This window comes from Lycorma delicatula, chromosome 1 (assembly GCF_047948215.1).
Source record: "Lycorma delicatula isolate Av1 chromosome 1, ASM4794821v1, whole genome shotgun sequence".
Lineage (NCBI taxonomy): Eukaryota > Metazoa > Arthropoda > Insecta > Hemiptera > Fulgoridae > Lycorma > Lycorma delicatula.
Genome location: NC_134455.1, coordinates 329,611,327 through 329,627,500, shown reverse-complemented (window position 1 = coordinate 329,627,500; position 16,174 = coordinate 329,611,327). Strand labels below are relative to the sequence as shown.

Sequence of the window (16,174 nt, the reverse complement as noted above, 5' to 3'; positions counted from 1 at the left end):
ATTTAGTTTAAAAAAGTTTTATTGGTACTGAAACGCTTGTTAAATCAAAGCATTTGTTACTTACTCATGAACGAAAAATTATGTCCGGTAAGTGATGTCCATTTTGGCCAATACATTGTTGTAGCCTTTCACGGTAACTGGCCTCAATTCTTTGCAGCATGTCTACAACAATCTGGGTGATGTGATGACGAATTGCGATCTTTAGGTCCTCCAATGTACGCGGTTTATTGCCGTACACACGCAATTTCAGAAACCCCCACATAAAAAAAATCACAACTACTCAAGTCGGGGGACCGAGGGGGCCAAGGAATGTCACCGAATCTGGAAAGATCCGTCCCGGAAACAAGTTACGAAGAACAGCCATCGTTGCCCTCGCTGAGTGCACTGTAGCTCCATCCTGCTGGAATAACACATTTTGAAAATCGATTCCCTGGTTTCGTAACTCGCGGATGGGACTCCCTTACTCGTTCAATGTTCTCTGGAGTGCTAGCAGTTCGTCGGGGGACCCGGTGGTTTTTTCTTCAATATTGAACCACTTGTTCGAAGGTTGTTTACCCATCGCAATATTGTGTTACGAGAAGGGACACTTGCATTACGATGGATATTAAACTGACGGCGGAAATCTCGCTGAACAGCAGTTACGGATTCGTCAATTCGCACAAAACTGTCATACGCGTACAGGCGTTGGTCTAACGTCCATGGCTCCATCTCAACGACTAAAATGTAAATGCTATGAACAAAGGAAACGTCAGACACCAGCCACGTGCCCCTCCCACCACGAACGCCCGAGTACAACCCACTTCAAAAACATCCAGTTCCCATGAATGACCCTGTATATTAACATTAGGTGTTTAAGTAAAAAAAAATCCCTTTCAGCATGCCGGAAGGCAGAGGTAGATTTCACCACTGCTACGTAGGGGATAAAAAAGATTTCCACCTTTAAGTTAAGAAAAACTTCAAATTTACTCAATACGACAATGGTTGCATGTGAAAAAAGTTTCACATGTTTAGCATAAAACAAGCCCCATCTTCTTAAAATTCCAGCAACATTTTGGTCATCCCTTGCCATAAGGGTTGGTCATATCAAAAATTGTTATAGACAAAAGTTTTAGGTAATGTTTAGAAGACTAACAAACACTTTAGATTGATTTTATATTGTACATATTAAGGGAGGTATGATTTTTTTGTCTTCTAAACCCCATTTATCTACCCCCTGGGCCAATGGTTGGTAATATAAAAAAAAACTTTACTTACTTAAGTTTTTGGCCATTATCCAAATAGTAGGAACTTTAAACAAATTCGATATTTTACTTAATAAAAAAGTTATAGCGATAATAAATATATATATTTTTTTAAAAAGCCTCCATTCCACCCCCATGGTCTGATTTTTCCCATTAACTTGACTGAGATTTTGGGGTGTTATATTTTATATATCAACATGAGAGTGACTGGCACAAAATTACGGCAGTTATCGTGTCCACAAGAAAGTGGAAAAAAAATATATAAATGTGTAAATAAACTTTTGGACTGAAGGTGGTTTTGGGGTCTGGGGGATGTGACATGCGAAGATATGGCAAAATTTTCTGGAAGTCGATGGTACCCATTACAATAGGTAGCTTTCTTATGCAGTAGTAAATATTAATAAATAAATAAAACAGTAAGTAAAAAAAAACTAATATGAATTACAACTAACAACCACTTTTGTACCAAGCACTTAGCACAATTAAGTATTATTAAGAGCTACTGCATCAAATAGTAGAAAGCAAATTCAACCAATTTTACACAACTTATAACAAAATCAGACAGAAACAAAAGATTTATAAGAAATTTTAGAATTTTATATTTCAAAATTATAACAAATATTATTTTATAGTCATATCTCTCTATTAATACAAGTCTTGAGCTGTCCAAATATAATTGTGCATACTAACATTATAATTAGATCCATGAGGCTGTGGAGAGACTACAGCAACCAACCGATCTGGTAACAGACACTCATACTTTCTTTTTCTAGAAGCTGAAGATGATACATCCATTATCTCTAAAACCATTTGTTTACTGAAAAAAAAAAATACAAAAAACCTCATAAATCTAAATAAAACAGCCATCTAATTTTTTTTTTTTTTCATTTAATAAAAGAGAACATTTTTCTCAACTGAATACATTTTTTGTCTGTGTAAGTATTCAATAATGTAGTGCAACATTTAAGGCATTATGCATGATCATATTTTATCAAATCAAAGCCAAAATCTTACAAAAGATCACTTATTCATATTATCTGCAAAACATGTAGTGCTATGAAACTTGTAATATTTTATTATCAACTAGATATGTTGACAATATTTTTTTAGTTTATAATCCAGTCATATGTAATGAGCATTTAATTACTTTGAACAAATTAAGTTCCTACTATAATGGATTGAAATTTACCTATGAAATTGATAATAAAAAAATAAATTTTGACGTTAATATTGAAATTAATAACAGAAATAATCAATGTGTAACTTCAGTATGTAGGAAACCCACATCTAACAAAACTACTATACATAAATCATCAAATCACCTGTGATCACATCAAATCAAGTCGTTTGGTAGAATGACGCTGGTGAGAGTTTGTCCAACAGCAGAAACACAGAAGACTTTTACTCTGACCAACTCCAAATCGACATTTAAAAATTTTTTAAATTGTTAAAAATATAAAAAAAATAATTTTGATGAAATAAAGCTACTTAGCATCACAGAAATAGACATTCTTAATGAATATAGATTGTTTTTTTATATTATAAATATATGATAATCTTTGTAATTATACTTTTTTTAATTTGAAAATGTGAAATTTTTGTTCTGACCCTGATATTTTCTCCTAACCCATTTATGAATCGCATCGCTAGATAGCAGCACTTGATAGTACTAGGCAGCATACAAAAAACTTGATATAATTAATTCCATGAAAAAACATATTTTAACAAAAAAAAAATAAAGATTTTCATTCATGAAGATCGAATGCTTTATTTGATGAGAATTTTGAAGTTGTTTTTTTCATAAAAATAAGAAGAATCTTATTATTAACAGATGACTAGTTATTGACTACACTTGATATATAAATCACATAATTTCAGATTGAGTATTCTTGCTGTTCTACTTGAGTTGAAACTTCTCTTTAACTTAGGTTAAATTGTTTTCTGTGCATTTGGTAAAATCTTTTAGACTTGACCATCAGCTACATATTATTAATTTTATAGGTAATTTGAATTATAATTCTCATGTTCTCATTCTTAACAATATTAACACAAAACAATACTTTTAATAGCTTCATTGTAACATAACCTACTATTTGAAGTTTTTATCTTTGAATAAATAAGTAAATTTTAACAATGAGTAAATATTTAATGTTTTTTAATTAGGTCTTTATTAGGTTGATATTGCACATAAGTACATATCCAATTCATATTTCTTTCAAGTAAAAACTTGATTATAATTTTAAAAATCAATTTAGTGATATAAGACTAAACTAAAACACATTCTTAAAATAACATTATTAATTATAAAATGAAATACATTCTAGCAAATAATATAATTTTAACCTTTTTTTAAATGCATTTGGCATTTTGTGCATCTGACATTTTATTCTCGCATGGATATAATAATTGCACATATAATTGCAGCTGATCCAATATCAGTTTCAAGATTTATCGACATTCAATTTCATGCTACACAACTTCATTTGTTTGGAAGATAATCCTTTAGTTAAAATCATGCACTACTTTTGGTGGCAGGAATATCAAAGTAGAGAAACATAACATTTTCAATTACTGTTGTGGGTGGAAAATGCTCCTATCATAGGGGAATCTATGAATAAAGAAGTTGCTGAATTTATACAGAAATATGTTGTTACATGCAATATTCTAGATAAATCTCTTTCACCAACTTTTTACTGACATGATAATACTCATCAAAGACATCACAATTCTTATTGCCAACATAATAAAAAAAAACGACAAGAGGTTTCATCAAGGTTTGCAGATTTGGTTTTCCATGACCTCAGACTGATAGTCTTGATTTGAGGGTTGTTGTGTCTTCCACTGCGAGCAGGAAACCCTTGAAAACAAGTACGTTATATGTTTACCACGAAATGAAAGTGAAGAATACATTAATGATTATATTCCATCAATATTATTTGCATGGGAAGGAAATATAGATATTCAATTCTGTGGTGATAAAAACCAAAATATCAATAGATACATTACAAAATATGAAAGAAAAGGAGAGAACAGCAATATTGCCCAAGATCATTTCGACAATATTTAAAAATTCAACTTCATTGTGTAGTCAGCTATAGAATTTTGCTCTTAGAGCATTAACTAACACAGAACAATTTCATGTGTTTACGCCATGCTATCACCATACATAAATCACAAGGAATGAGTATAAAAAATGCCTTTGTAGATGCTGGTAATATTTTTACAGTCGGTCAAGCATATGTCGCTTTCTCAAGAACATCTACTGAGAGATTGCATTTGATCCACCACGATCAAGACCAGTTCTGAAGCAATACATGAATAAAACAGATTAAAAAGTAAACATAGGTCTGATCTTCTAGTTCTTGGAAAGGGAAAAATTAATTTAAAAAAGTCAATGATAATATCTGGGTTATGCCTAAACACATCAATGAGTTCCAAGAATCGAACGATGCAAGTAATACAAACCACGCAAAAGAATTGCACAGATTATCTCTAATGGTGATTCAGTTTCGTGTTATGCTAATTCAGTTATTCAATGTTTGTTTAATTGTTCATTACTAAAGAATGAGATCCTGAAATTACTGTAAAATCATATATTACATAAGCAACTTAAAAATTATATAAATAGAGCAAACGTTGAAATGATAGAAATAAAAAAATTTGTACAAGAGACTTTCAATATTCAACGACAAGATGCTGTTGAATTTTTCACATATTTAATTGACAAAGTTGAACCTTTCAAGAACATTTATAGAACACACTATCCAATACATGATTATTTGTGCAAATGATAAATGTAAGTATGCTTCAGAACACAAAGAAAATAATTTAGTTTTACACATAGATATTAAAACGGATAGTTTAAAGAAAAATAACAGTTTAATTCTCCAAGATTTAATTTATAATTTTAGTTAAAAAAACTCATGTCAAAGGTAGATGTGCAGAATGTGGAAACAGATTTCATACATAGAATGGAAATTCATTTTTTAGGAAAACTGTTGATATTCAAATAAAATTATTTGAAAACGACACAGTATGTTTATGCAAAAAACTAAAACTAAAGGAATAAAATAAGTGTCTAATGATGCTTGTAAACTATTTGGGAAAAAATATATAGTTATAAGTGCAATATTTCATCACGGGCAGTCAGTGAAAAGGCATTATACTAGCATGATCACAATTGGAAAAAACTGAAGCTAATGAAACATTGCAAAAAACAGTTGGCCATGAAATTCCAAAAACGTTTATGATTTAATTTTAGAACAAATCTGATTTTTTATTAGATACGTGAATACAATCGATGAAAAGTTATAAGCAAATACACAAGATACCAGAATTTTTATAAATATAAAAATAAAAACAGTTTCAATTTAACAAATGAACAGAACGCAAAAAAACAAATGATATCCAAACTCCAAAAACAACAAAATTGTTAAGGTTTCGACGAGAGTTTGCCATTAACTGACAACATAAAAAAATCAATTTATTAATCAAATAAAATCAATTAAAATCAAAAATCAATTTATTTAATTATAGTTCTTCAAAAAGACATTGTTCAAATCACAAAAGTAGATATATATCTTCTTCCTACTTAATTTTCTCAAAGACAAAAAAAATATACTGTTAAATACTTCCTTCCTATATATTGAATATCAAATATTTTATTCCTCTACCAATATTGTAACTAAATGATACAACTTTTTTTAATATAAAACAAATATGAAATCATTGCAAAATAATTGGAGATAAACAATTTTTTTATATACATTTATATATATTGTTAGTATAGTATTGTTTAGTATTATAGTAACATTTACAAATAATAAAAATTTATTATCAAAATATGGAATTGGTTACAGCTATGTATTGTGCACTTTGCGATATTTATGGTGTGCATAATCACCAAACAAAAGTACAATTCACTGTTCGGTTAAAAAACTTAAGAGAGAATTTTTTCTACACGAGTTGAAACACCAGTTCACAAAAGAAATGCAAGGAGTCAAGAGACTATTGCTGCTGTAGGTGCAAGTATTCATGAAAATTAAAATTTCTTTAATAACATAGTCAAATTTTCATAAAGGTTTTGGTCTACATCCATTACAATCGTGATTTAGGCTCAATTAAATAAAAAATTAAAGCTCGAAAACCATTCATTATGTCAACAGTTTGCTGACTGGACTCTAGCTCAAAGTGGATCAAAATTTTCATCAAAAAATCATCTTTTCAGATGAATCTCAATTTTAGTTTGGTGTCTTTTTAAACAAGCATAATGTCATATTTGGGACGATTCCAATCCACAAATGATTCAACAGTGACCATTACATAAAAAGAAATTCAACGTTTGTTAGGTGAATTATGAACTGGTCATAACCCACCTACTGGTTCATAAATCACTAGATTATGAAATAGTCACTAGGGCATTTTTTTTCAAAAATGATCAAGATGATGCTGTAATAATAAATAGTGAATGCTATCAAGCTATGATTTGTGATTTCTTGTTTGCAAATTTGGAAAATTTGGATTTGAATGAGATGTATTTTCAGCAGGATGGTGAAACATACCATACAGCTGCTAAAATAACTCAGTTATTGCGTTAAAATTTTGGTGATTCAATAATTTCACAAAATGGTAATGTCAATTGGATTAAGATCATGTCATTTGACTCCCTTAAGACTTTTTTCTCTGGGGTTATGTTAAGTCACAAGTCTATAGCAACAAATCACAAATGGTTGATGATGTGAAAGCAAAATTTGACTGTTATTTGTGCAAATTTTTTGAATAGAGACAGCTATGGCAAGCAAAGTAATGGAGGTTATATGAAGGGTATTGTTCTTTTGGACATAACATAATGTTGATATCAAAAATAAAAAACCTTTTACAATCACAGAGAGCATATACGGCACACAAATATTTAACTAATCTAACATATGGAACTATTAGGAATCTGTTTATACATGGCCCTCTCTGCCATCTTTTATTATACAAAAAAGACCTGGAAATATTATAGTAGTTTTTCAGTATGATTATGCCATCAGAAAAAATTATAAGCTATAAATAGTCAGTCAAAAAATTCTTTCAGGTGTAATTTTACTAAGGTTGGTCAACTGTATAAAGTAATGTGGATGAGAGCACAGACATGGGAGGAGTTATTTATATCCATATTATAGTTACTGAGATGGATTGGTGGAGCATGAATCAGTGTTGCTTGTTGTCGAGTTTTCTATAAAATGGTAATCAATAAAAACACTAAGGCAATTTAGAGTGTATTTTAATAGTCATAGTGTACATAGTAGTAACTCAATTCGTTTATAGAAAAGGTGTTGTTCATCAGGTTCAATATGAGATGACAAATCACTACAAAGATCACGAAATATGAGAACTCCTCAAAACACAGTTCAAATGCAATAATCACTTAATTAAGAGTGCTAGACACTCAGTTAAAACGAGCTCAGGTTCTTAAAATATCAGAGCCTAGAGTTCAACATACGTTTGTTACACAATTTTAAATACACCCATACAAAAATTGGAGTAATCAGGATAAAAATAATGGTCTGTAATTTTTTTAAATTAAAAATTGTGATTCTGAATATTTCTAAAAAAAATGTTCATGGTGATTAAGCTCATTTTCATCATTAAGGACATGAATTAATAAAACTATTGATTCTGGGATACAAACAAACCACAGCAAACTCAATTAAATCATTCCATTCATCCAAGGTCACAAATTCAGCATTCAAAATTTTAGGGTCATATTTCTTTAAAGACAATGATGAGCAAGCAGTAAGTAAGTAATACAATTAAACATTTCTGTGAGATGTTAAGAGATTATAAAATATAAATTTGAAAAATGGAGAATTGCCAACAGCTATGATTGTTACAAGATGGCACTGCAAGCCATACTGCTTGACAGAGCTTGTTTATTTTTGCAACCTGTTACCAGGTTCTTATTTCTTGTTTCAGTGATAAATGACCAGCTGCTCTCTAGATCTCACAAGCAATGACTCTTTTCTTGGGGGATACCTTAATTAGATTTTTTCTACTATATTTCACATGTTAAATGAACTGAAAGAAAAAATTTCTCATGAAATTAACAATATAATACTTGATAATCTTCATATGGAAAATTTTATGCATCACCTGCAAGAAAGCATCCATAAGAATGGGAGGCTTTCCAGCATGCAATTTTTAAATCATAACTAATAAAATCTCCCCAATTTGCTTTCAAAGTATGTATGTATAATATAAATATCAATGTAAAATAAAAAACCATTGAATTTTGAAATAACAGTTTTTTACTTCCTTGTACAAAGTAAAAGAAGTATTTGATCACAAAAAATTTCAATTTTCAGATTTCAACAGAAATATTGATTTTTACCATCCCTGAATTCATTTTGACTAGTTTCGGCATGACATTTGTACGTACATATGTATGTATCTCGCATAAATCAAAAACAATTAGCTGTAGAATGTTGAAATTTTGGATTTACGACTGTTGTAACATCTAGTTGTGCACCTACCCTTTTGATTGCAATCTGCTGAACCAAAAGTGTCCAAAAAAGCTCACAATCCCCCAAAATTTGGATTTTTTCTTAACTGCAGAAATAGCCCTTATTGAGAGCTTTTCAACAATATATCGTAAGTGTACTTATTTTCACTGATTCTAAAGTTATAGCCAAATAAAATTTTAATTAATAAAATAATTGGATCTTAGGGAAAGGTACATCAGTTTGAATCCCACTTCAACTTTTTTTTTTTACTTTAAATATATTGATTTATTAATAATTAACCTCTGCAAAAAAATTATTAAGATGAATAATTCATTAAAAAAAAATCAGAAGTTTTTAATGTTTAATGAACTTTTTTTGAAGTTTTTATGTACTTTTCATTTTAAAAGAATGTGTAAATGAAATTTAATAAGGTACAAGGAAGTCATGTGGTGCCCACATCATATTTTTTAACATCCTGTGTTTAAACGTTTTTCTATACAATATAGTGAATATCTTAACCTCTTCAAAAAAAGATTTCAATAAATATTCTGAAGGAACTGAAATTTTCTGATTTTTACAGATAAACCTATCTAAAATTAATTCAAGTATTCATTCAAAGTAATTCATTAGAGATGTAATCACAACTAGGAAGAGGAGAAATTGCTCATGAAGCTGTTATTTTATTATGAATGATCCTTTGAATTTATTAAGGATGTACAGCTTAAGTCTTGAGATTAAATAACATCTACACAACTTTTTACTTGTAGAAAATAATGCTGCTAGTATCCATTATAGGCTTACATGCTGTTAGCAAAATTTAAAAAATTAATTGTAAGGAGTAAAGTTTTCTATGAGAACCATATCTGGACAATTCAAAAACCACATAGGAATAGAAGCTTTGAACAACAGAATGTTTTGTCACAAAGATTGATCAAGTAGAAAATAATTGTTTTGCAACAAACTAGAAAAGCTTCACACAGAATCTTGAACAAAGGTCAAAATTGTGGATGAGCATATATCACACCCACTTAAACTGGTAACACAAGATGAAAGAAAGAATAAAAAGGTAAAGGAAGCCTAGACTAACATAACAGAAAGGATTGCCATATACCATCAAATAAGTCAATTGACTGATAAAATCCACATTTAATTTAACTTTCAGTTTGTTATATTGTTAATTTTATATAACTAATGACAAATTTAACAGACTGACTATTTACTGAGATTTGTTCACACCAAGCAATGGTAATATGAAGTTCCCATCAATGCTTATTCCAAAAATTCTAGACAATACTAGAATATGAAACTTCCCACCAACTTATTAAGATTTACAAAATACACATCCAAAAGTAACAAGGTAACGAAATAATGATGATATAAAATTAACAGCTTCTTCTCAAAAACACTGCTCAGAATTAATCATTAAACATTCTATTTGAACACAGATTTATAACTTACCTTGATTCTGGATATTCCCAGCGAAAACTTCTATCTGCAACGGTAACAATATCCTTATGTTTTAGGTGATAAGAATTTTCGCCAACTGCAATCCCATTTACAAAAGTGCTATTATCTTCATTAAGGTTCTGTAGGGTTACCTAATATAATATAAAGACAACCTCATCAAACAAATTAATTCAAAATATACTTAAAATTAAATATTTTTGTGCTTCTTTAAAGCATGTATAGTATATAAACCTGTAACATAAGCTTACAACCATGAAAAACTTATATATTAATGTAAACTTCATTTTCAAACACACCAGCATATATCTTTCTACAACAAATGACAAAATGACTACATCAAAACTTTCACTTTTTTAAATTCCACAGAGAACAGAATAAAAAATATTGTTGATATTTATCTATTATAGCTTGCTTTGCTCTGCCCCCTGGACCCTCGACACATTAGTATCCTCATGTTTGTGAGAATATTAAGTACTTTACAGAAATATTTTAAGAAAAGAAATATTAGTGCAAAGAGAATATTTTTCTGAACATTTTGGTATTTTTATATTTAAAATAGGCTTAAGGAGTGAGTAGATATAGAATTTTAGTTTTTAATAGAAATATAATGTTTAATACTAGCTGTATTGATAGTCTCTGTTTAGCAGTGGTTATGAAATGACGTGTTTTCTAGTGCTGTGTTGAGTGTGTATACCTGAATAACATTTCCAGTGTCATCACCAACACACACGTACCATCATTAGGACACCTAGTCCAGCCAGCGATAGTGTTATCTTTTGTTTGACCTTCTGGTCAAACCAGATAAGTTTTAGCACAGTTTACTTTTATTTTAAATAAGTGTCTAACTATTAGTTAAATATGTAGATTTTATTTTTAGGCTTGTGACAAAGTAATTATATTCCTTTCAAACTATTTTATAGATAAGTAGTGATTAGTATTACGCAAATCATTTTTACCTAAATTTTACTTCGACATTCACAGTCAGAGACTTTTCCAGGTTTAACCACCCCCTTGTATTAGTAATTTACGCTAATGCTAATGGTGATTAATCGTTGCTAAGAGCACCGAGCTCTCAATAAGGCTGCAATTAAGCAGCAAAGGCAATTTCTGGGAAGTGCAGAGCTTTCTGCACTCAAAGGGCACCTTCCACACTTACCAGCTCCCTAAGGAGAGAGAATTAGTTGTGGTCCGGGGTATCCCCTTTGGGGCCACTGCGAAGAAGTGGGAGAGGAGCTCTCCTCACTAGGCTATGATGTGGCGTCAGTGAAAAAGCTGACACAAGGGACGGTAGGGAAACCCCTACGTGCCTTGTGGAACTTAAACGAACGCCAGCCACCAGGGGCATTTACAACCTGGACAGTATGTATTACTGTAAAATAACTGTGATGGTATTCATGTCACAAGGAGGCCCCACTCAATGCCACAATGCCAAAAGTTTGGCAACTTGTTGAACTATTGCCGCAGGACACAGCTATGCGTCAAATGTGGTGGGGACCAAGAAATGACATCTTGCCTAAAGTCGCAAGAAGAGTCTGCATCGTGTGTGAATTGCAAGGGGCCTCACCCAGCAAATTATGGGGGATGCCCTTATTACAAGGAGCACTTGGCACGACAGAAGGGCATCCCACAAAAGCCCGTGATCACTGATGGGCATAGCTGGGTGCAGGTCGCCAGGGGAATACCAAAACCCCAGCCACAAGAGGTTCAGCCCGTGGCTATCCCAGCAGTGGAAAAAGAGGCGCCACCTCCTCCCAGACCACAAAACCCCCAACTGGTTTCAGTGACCGAGAAGGTCGCAGCCACAAAACCGACCAAAACCAAAATTAGGACAGTCATTCATTGAATGCCTCATGACCTTACTCACCCGGTATGGCTGGGCAAACTTTGCGACTGCTGCAGTGAACGCGCGTTCCGTGTCTGGCCGATGACCTACAATTGATGTGATACTGTTAGCAGAAACACACCTCAAGCCGGACAAATCATGACCCTTCGGAAGCCCCGTCACTAGTGGAACCGCTATTTTAGTCCACAGACGAATCACGCATATGCGAGTCGAGATCCACACCAATGTCATTGAACAGACCTGCATACATATGCAACATCTAGGCGTATTATACAGAATGGTTTCGGCATATAGCAGGCCGAACTGCGAGTCTGCGAGGGCCCGCAGACTAGTCATCACAGGCCCTGAAATGGCCACCTTCGTGAGTGCAAATGGTTGGTCGAGAACTGACGTGTTCAACATCGCGATTTTGAGGGCGGTACAAATACCGTTCGCAATAGAAACTATCGAGAACCTCAGCTCAACCATTCTCCGGTCTTATTGAAGTTGGGTCTAGCAGGGGCAGAAAGTTCCATGAAGCTCTCCAACGGGAGTTTAGGCCAGTAGATCTAGAACTCCTGACCACACTGCAGGACATCGACGACACGGTCGATCGCGTCACGTCATCTATAAACGAGGCTTTGTCTCATAGCACTACGGAGAAAGCTGCACGGCCCCTCCGTAACGATCTCCCACCTCACATCTCCGAGGCAATCTTGGAAAAGCATCGGCTTTGGAGATATCACCTCACCCTGTGCCCCGACGACAAGCGGGCATTTTTCAGACAAACGTACAAGGTGAAAGTATTACTGAAAAAATATCGCGAAAAATCTTGGATAGATTATCTCGTCTCGATATCGAACGACATCTCTTCGGTGTTCAGGTTGAATAAACGGCTAGCGAAGGAAGGAAACCTCGCCACCCGCTGGTGGCGAGGCTTGGCCACGGTGTTTCGCGGACACACTGGAGGAACAATTCACTCCAAACAACGCCGACCCGAACAACGACCATGCAACCGAGCTGGACTCTTTCCTCGCGGACTATTTCACTCAGTTAGAGGATGTCCCCTGCGAAATAGACCGTGTCACTGAAGCTGAAGTGACCATGGTTATCAAAGCCACAAGCCCCGACAAGTCCACAGGAATGGAACAAGGCCCGAGCACACCAGAACCTTCCCTCCGCTCTCATAGCGACCATGGCCACCCTTTTCACGTCCATTTTTTAGGTAGGGTATTTTCCAGAATGCTGGAAAACGACGAAGGTGGTATGCCTGCCCAAACCGAGGAAAATTCTATATTCTCCCCAGAATTACAGGCCGATCTCCTTACTACCGACATTGTCAAAGTTGTTCGAAAGAATTTTCCTCAAGCGACTTCAGCGATGCCTGGGGCCGGGGGTTCGGTCTGAGCAGTTCAGGTTCGGAGAAGACCACTCGACGACCTTCCAACTAGTTCGACTGGTGGATAACCTTGATCAGGAAAGCGGTGACCGCGGCCGTTTTCCTGGATGCGGCTAAAGTCTTCAATAAAGTTTGGCATAACGACCTAATATATTAACTAGCTCACATGACGGTCCCTGGCTGCCACGTCAAGCTAATAAGGTCTTACCTACTGGGAAGACAGTTCGCAGTACGCTTTAGGGAATCCTTAACTACCAGGGCGATAACCGCCGGGGTTCCCAGGGGGCAGTCCTTTCCCCGATTCTGTGCACGGCATATGCAAACGATATGTCGTTGTCGGAAGGCATCAACACCGCTTTATACGCCGATGATACGGCATATTACTACACATCCCGAAATATGGATTACGCGGTCGAGGGACTCCAACGGCAACTGGATTTAGTGTAGCCGTGGCTTGATAAGTGGATAATCAGGGTCAACGAGGAAAAATCCGTGGCCGTGCTATTAGGGGAGCATGTAAAATATGTTACCCAGAGGGCAAAGACCGCCAGGCCTTCTCTATACCCAGTGCTTAAAGAGCCAACCCCATTCCACTGGCGACTAAGATACTCATATACCGACTCTTCGTCTGTCAATTCTGACATACGCCAACCCGGCATGGGAGGGCTTGTTGTGCTCTACGTTTCAGAAAAAGCTAAAGGCCGTCCAAAACCTGGCGCTGCGGACGATTTTCGGAGCGTCGTGGTTTGTCAGAAACGTCACACTTGCTACGACGCGGAAATAAAAACCGTGTCGGAAGTAGCACAGGCGCGCGGACTGTTCGGGAAAGCGGCCGTATCCGAGCACAGTCATCTCAGAAACATCTGCCGAGAGGACTCTACACCGTAAGGTGAGGAAAAGACCTCACGCCGTGTTAGATGAACCACAGTGAAAAGGCAGGACGTGGATTTGTGTATGATAAACCAGTCCAGGAGCCTCTTCATCAGGTGAGCCAACAGGGAATTCCACAAATGAATTCGAGCCTTTATTGTGAGGTCATTATAAAGAGATGTGTGCATAGTCTCATATTGAGCATAAAGTTGTTACAATTCATAAATGTATAGAAATGCGTATTTTGTTTTTTTTTGGAGAAAAATTAAATCAATTTTACTTATTCCATTTCAGTATCATACAATACTACTGAATTATAAAGTATAATATAACACCCTTACTAGTGCTTAACAAATAATTAAGCATTTAGGTGTGTTGTATTTTATTCAAATTAAATGTAAAATAAATACATGGACCAATATTAATTTAAAATATCTTACAACAGTATAGATATAGATAAAATCTTATGTACAAATGAGTGCTTAATAATAATTGAACACATGGTTTTGTTGTACTATGCTCCGAAGGTGTCCTCAACTGGAAACAGATAAGATGCTGCTACCTGACCGAACTCTTTTCATTGTTTACGGTAATGTTAGTGGAATCTTCAATTAAATAAACAAAATAAAATAAAATATCTTTTAAATCTTTTATACCAAATCCATTGACTTGATATTTTGTTGATCTCAACCTAATGTAATAGTTATTATTACTAACAGAAGTATATCTTACCTGACCAGTGTTAACTACTAGTAAAACCACTTAATTATTCAAAATGATAAATGAAATAAATTGTTAACTTTCAAATTTTATTGAAAACATCTGAATCTAAGCCCATCCTATCTTAATTAATATTTTTCAACATTATTAGGGTTTTTTTGCGTGTGTGGGAACGTTAAGAGCGATTTTGCCACGCTTCATAAAAAAAAATTGTATAAAAATTTAATAAGTAGGTAGGTTGAAACATGAAAAGTTTGTCATATTGTCCTGAACGAGGTCTGTCTTTCTTGCAATACAGAAGAAGCCTCCTTTTTATGTCTGTTTCAGGTGAACTAGCACGACGGTGTCCACGCAATCCCCCCCAAACCCTTCCTGGTCACACGTGTATCTGAAAGATTCCTCTAAACACTAGGGCCCCAATGGAAAGAAAATTCCTGTTTGACCAAAAGGACTTCAGAGGACGGACTGAAGGGGAATACTGCCAGAAGTATATAAAACATACATGCGTAGTATCCCTGTATCAGCCCCAATCAATTGTTTCTCATTGGTCTAAGGGACCAGAATGCAAATATGAAATCCATTCATAAATAAAATAAAACAAATAAAACCTATAACCGTCACAAAACAGATGATAACCCGCCAGATAAAATAGAAAGGCACAGCAGCAAGGGACATTTGTCCAGGTTCAGCAATTAGTAGAGAGAAAACAAACTCCCACTATCCTTGCATTCTGTTTCGCCATATTGATAACAGGGAATGGGCTTCGGGATGCCGTCTTCTTCATTTAGTCTTGTGTATGTATGTGTTAGTTGACAGTCCAGCTGCTGCTATTGACACAGAGTAGACCACATGATGTGCATTGACTCTCTCCCGCTAAATGAAGAATCCTCTTTTTCACTGCTAAATATTAACTAATAATCCCTTTCTTTTGTTAACAAAATTAATAAATAATAATAGTAAGTAAATAAAATACAAATAAAAATAATCTATGCTTAGAAATCAAATTAAGTAATCTGTAAATTAATTGAGAACGGACTGCTTCTAGTGGAAGAGTTGGTGTGCAGCTGCCCAGCAGACCATCAATGGTCCGCTCTGCACCAATACCAGCTAAAAGAAAAATGTGAGCAGATACAACAAACCAACGCACCATCCTTTTTACTTCTTTGTA

General features: G+C 34.3%; 1 protein-coding gene across 2 annotated transcripts in view; it reads right to left on the bottom strand.

The window, feature by feature from the left end:
• LOC142334249 (uncharacterized) overlaps positions 1-16,174 on the bottom strand; it is a 102,455-nt gene that overhangs the window by 76,724 nt on the left and 9,557 nt on the right. For both annotated transcript variants that reach the window (XM_075382121.1, XM_075382122.1), the window contains exons 3-4: positions 10,187-10,326; positions 1,932-2,058 (exon numbers count right to left, since the gene is read on the bottom strand). In XM_075382121.1, coding sequence (XP_075238236.1) covers positions 1,932-2,058; positions 10,187-10,326 — 267 coding nt within the window. The remainder of the gene's footprint in view (positions 1-1,931; positions 2,059-10,186; positions 10,327-16,174) is intronic.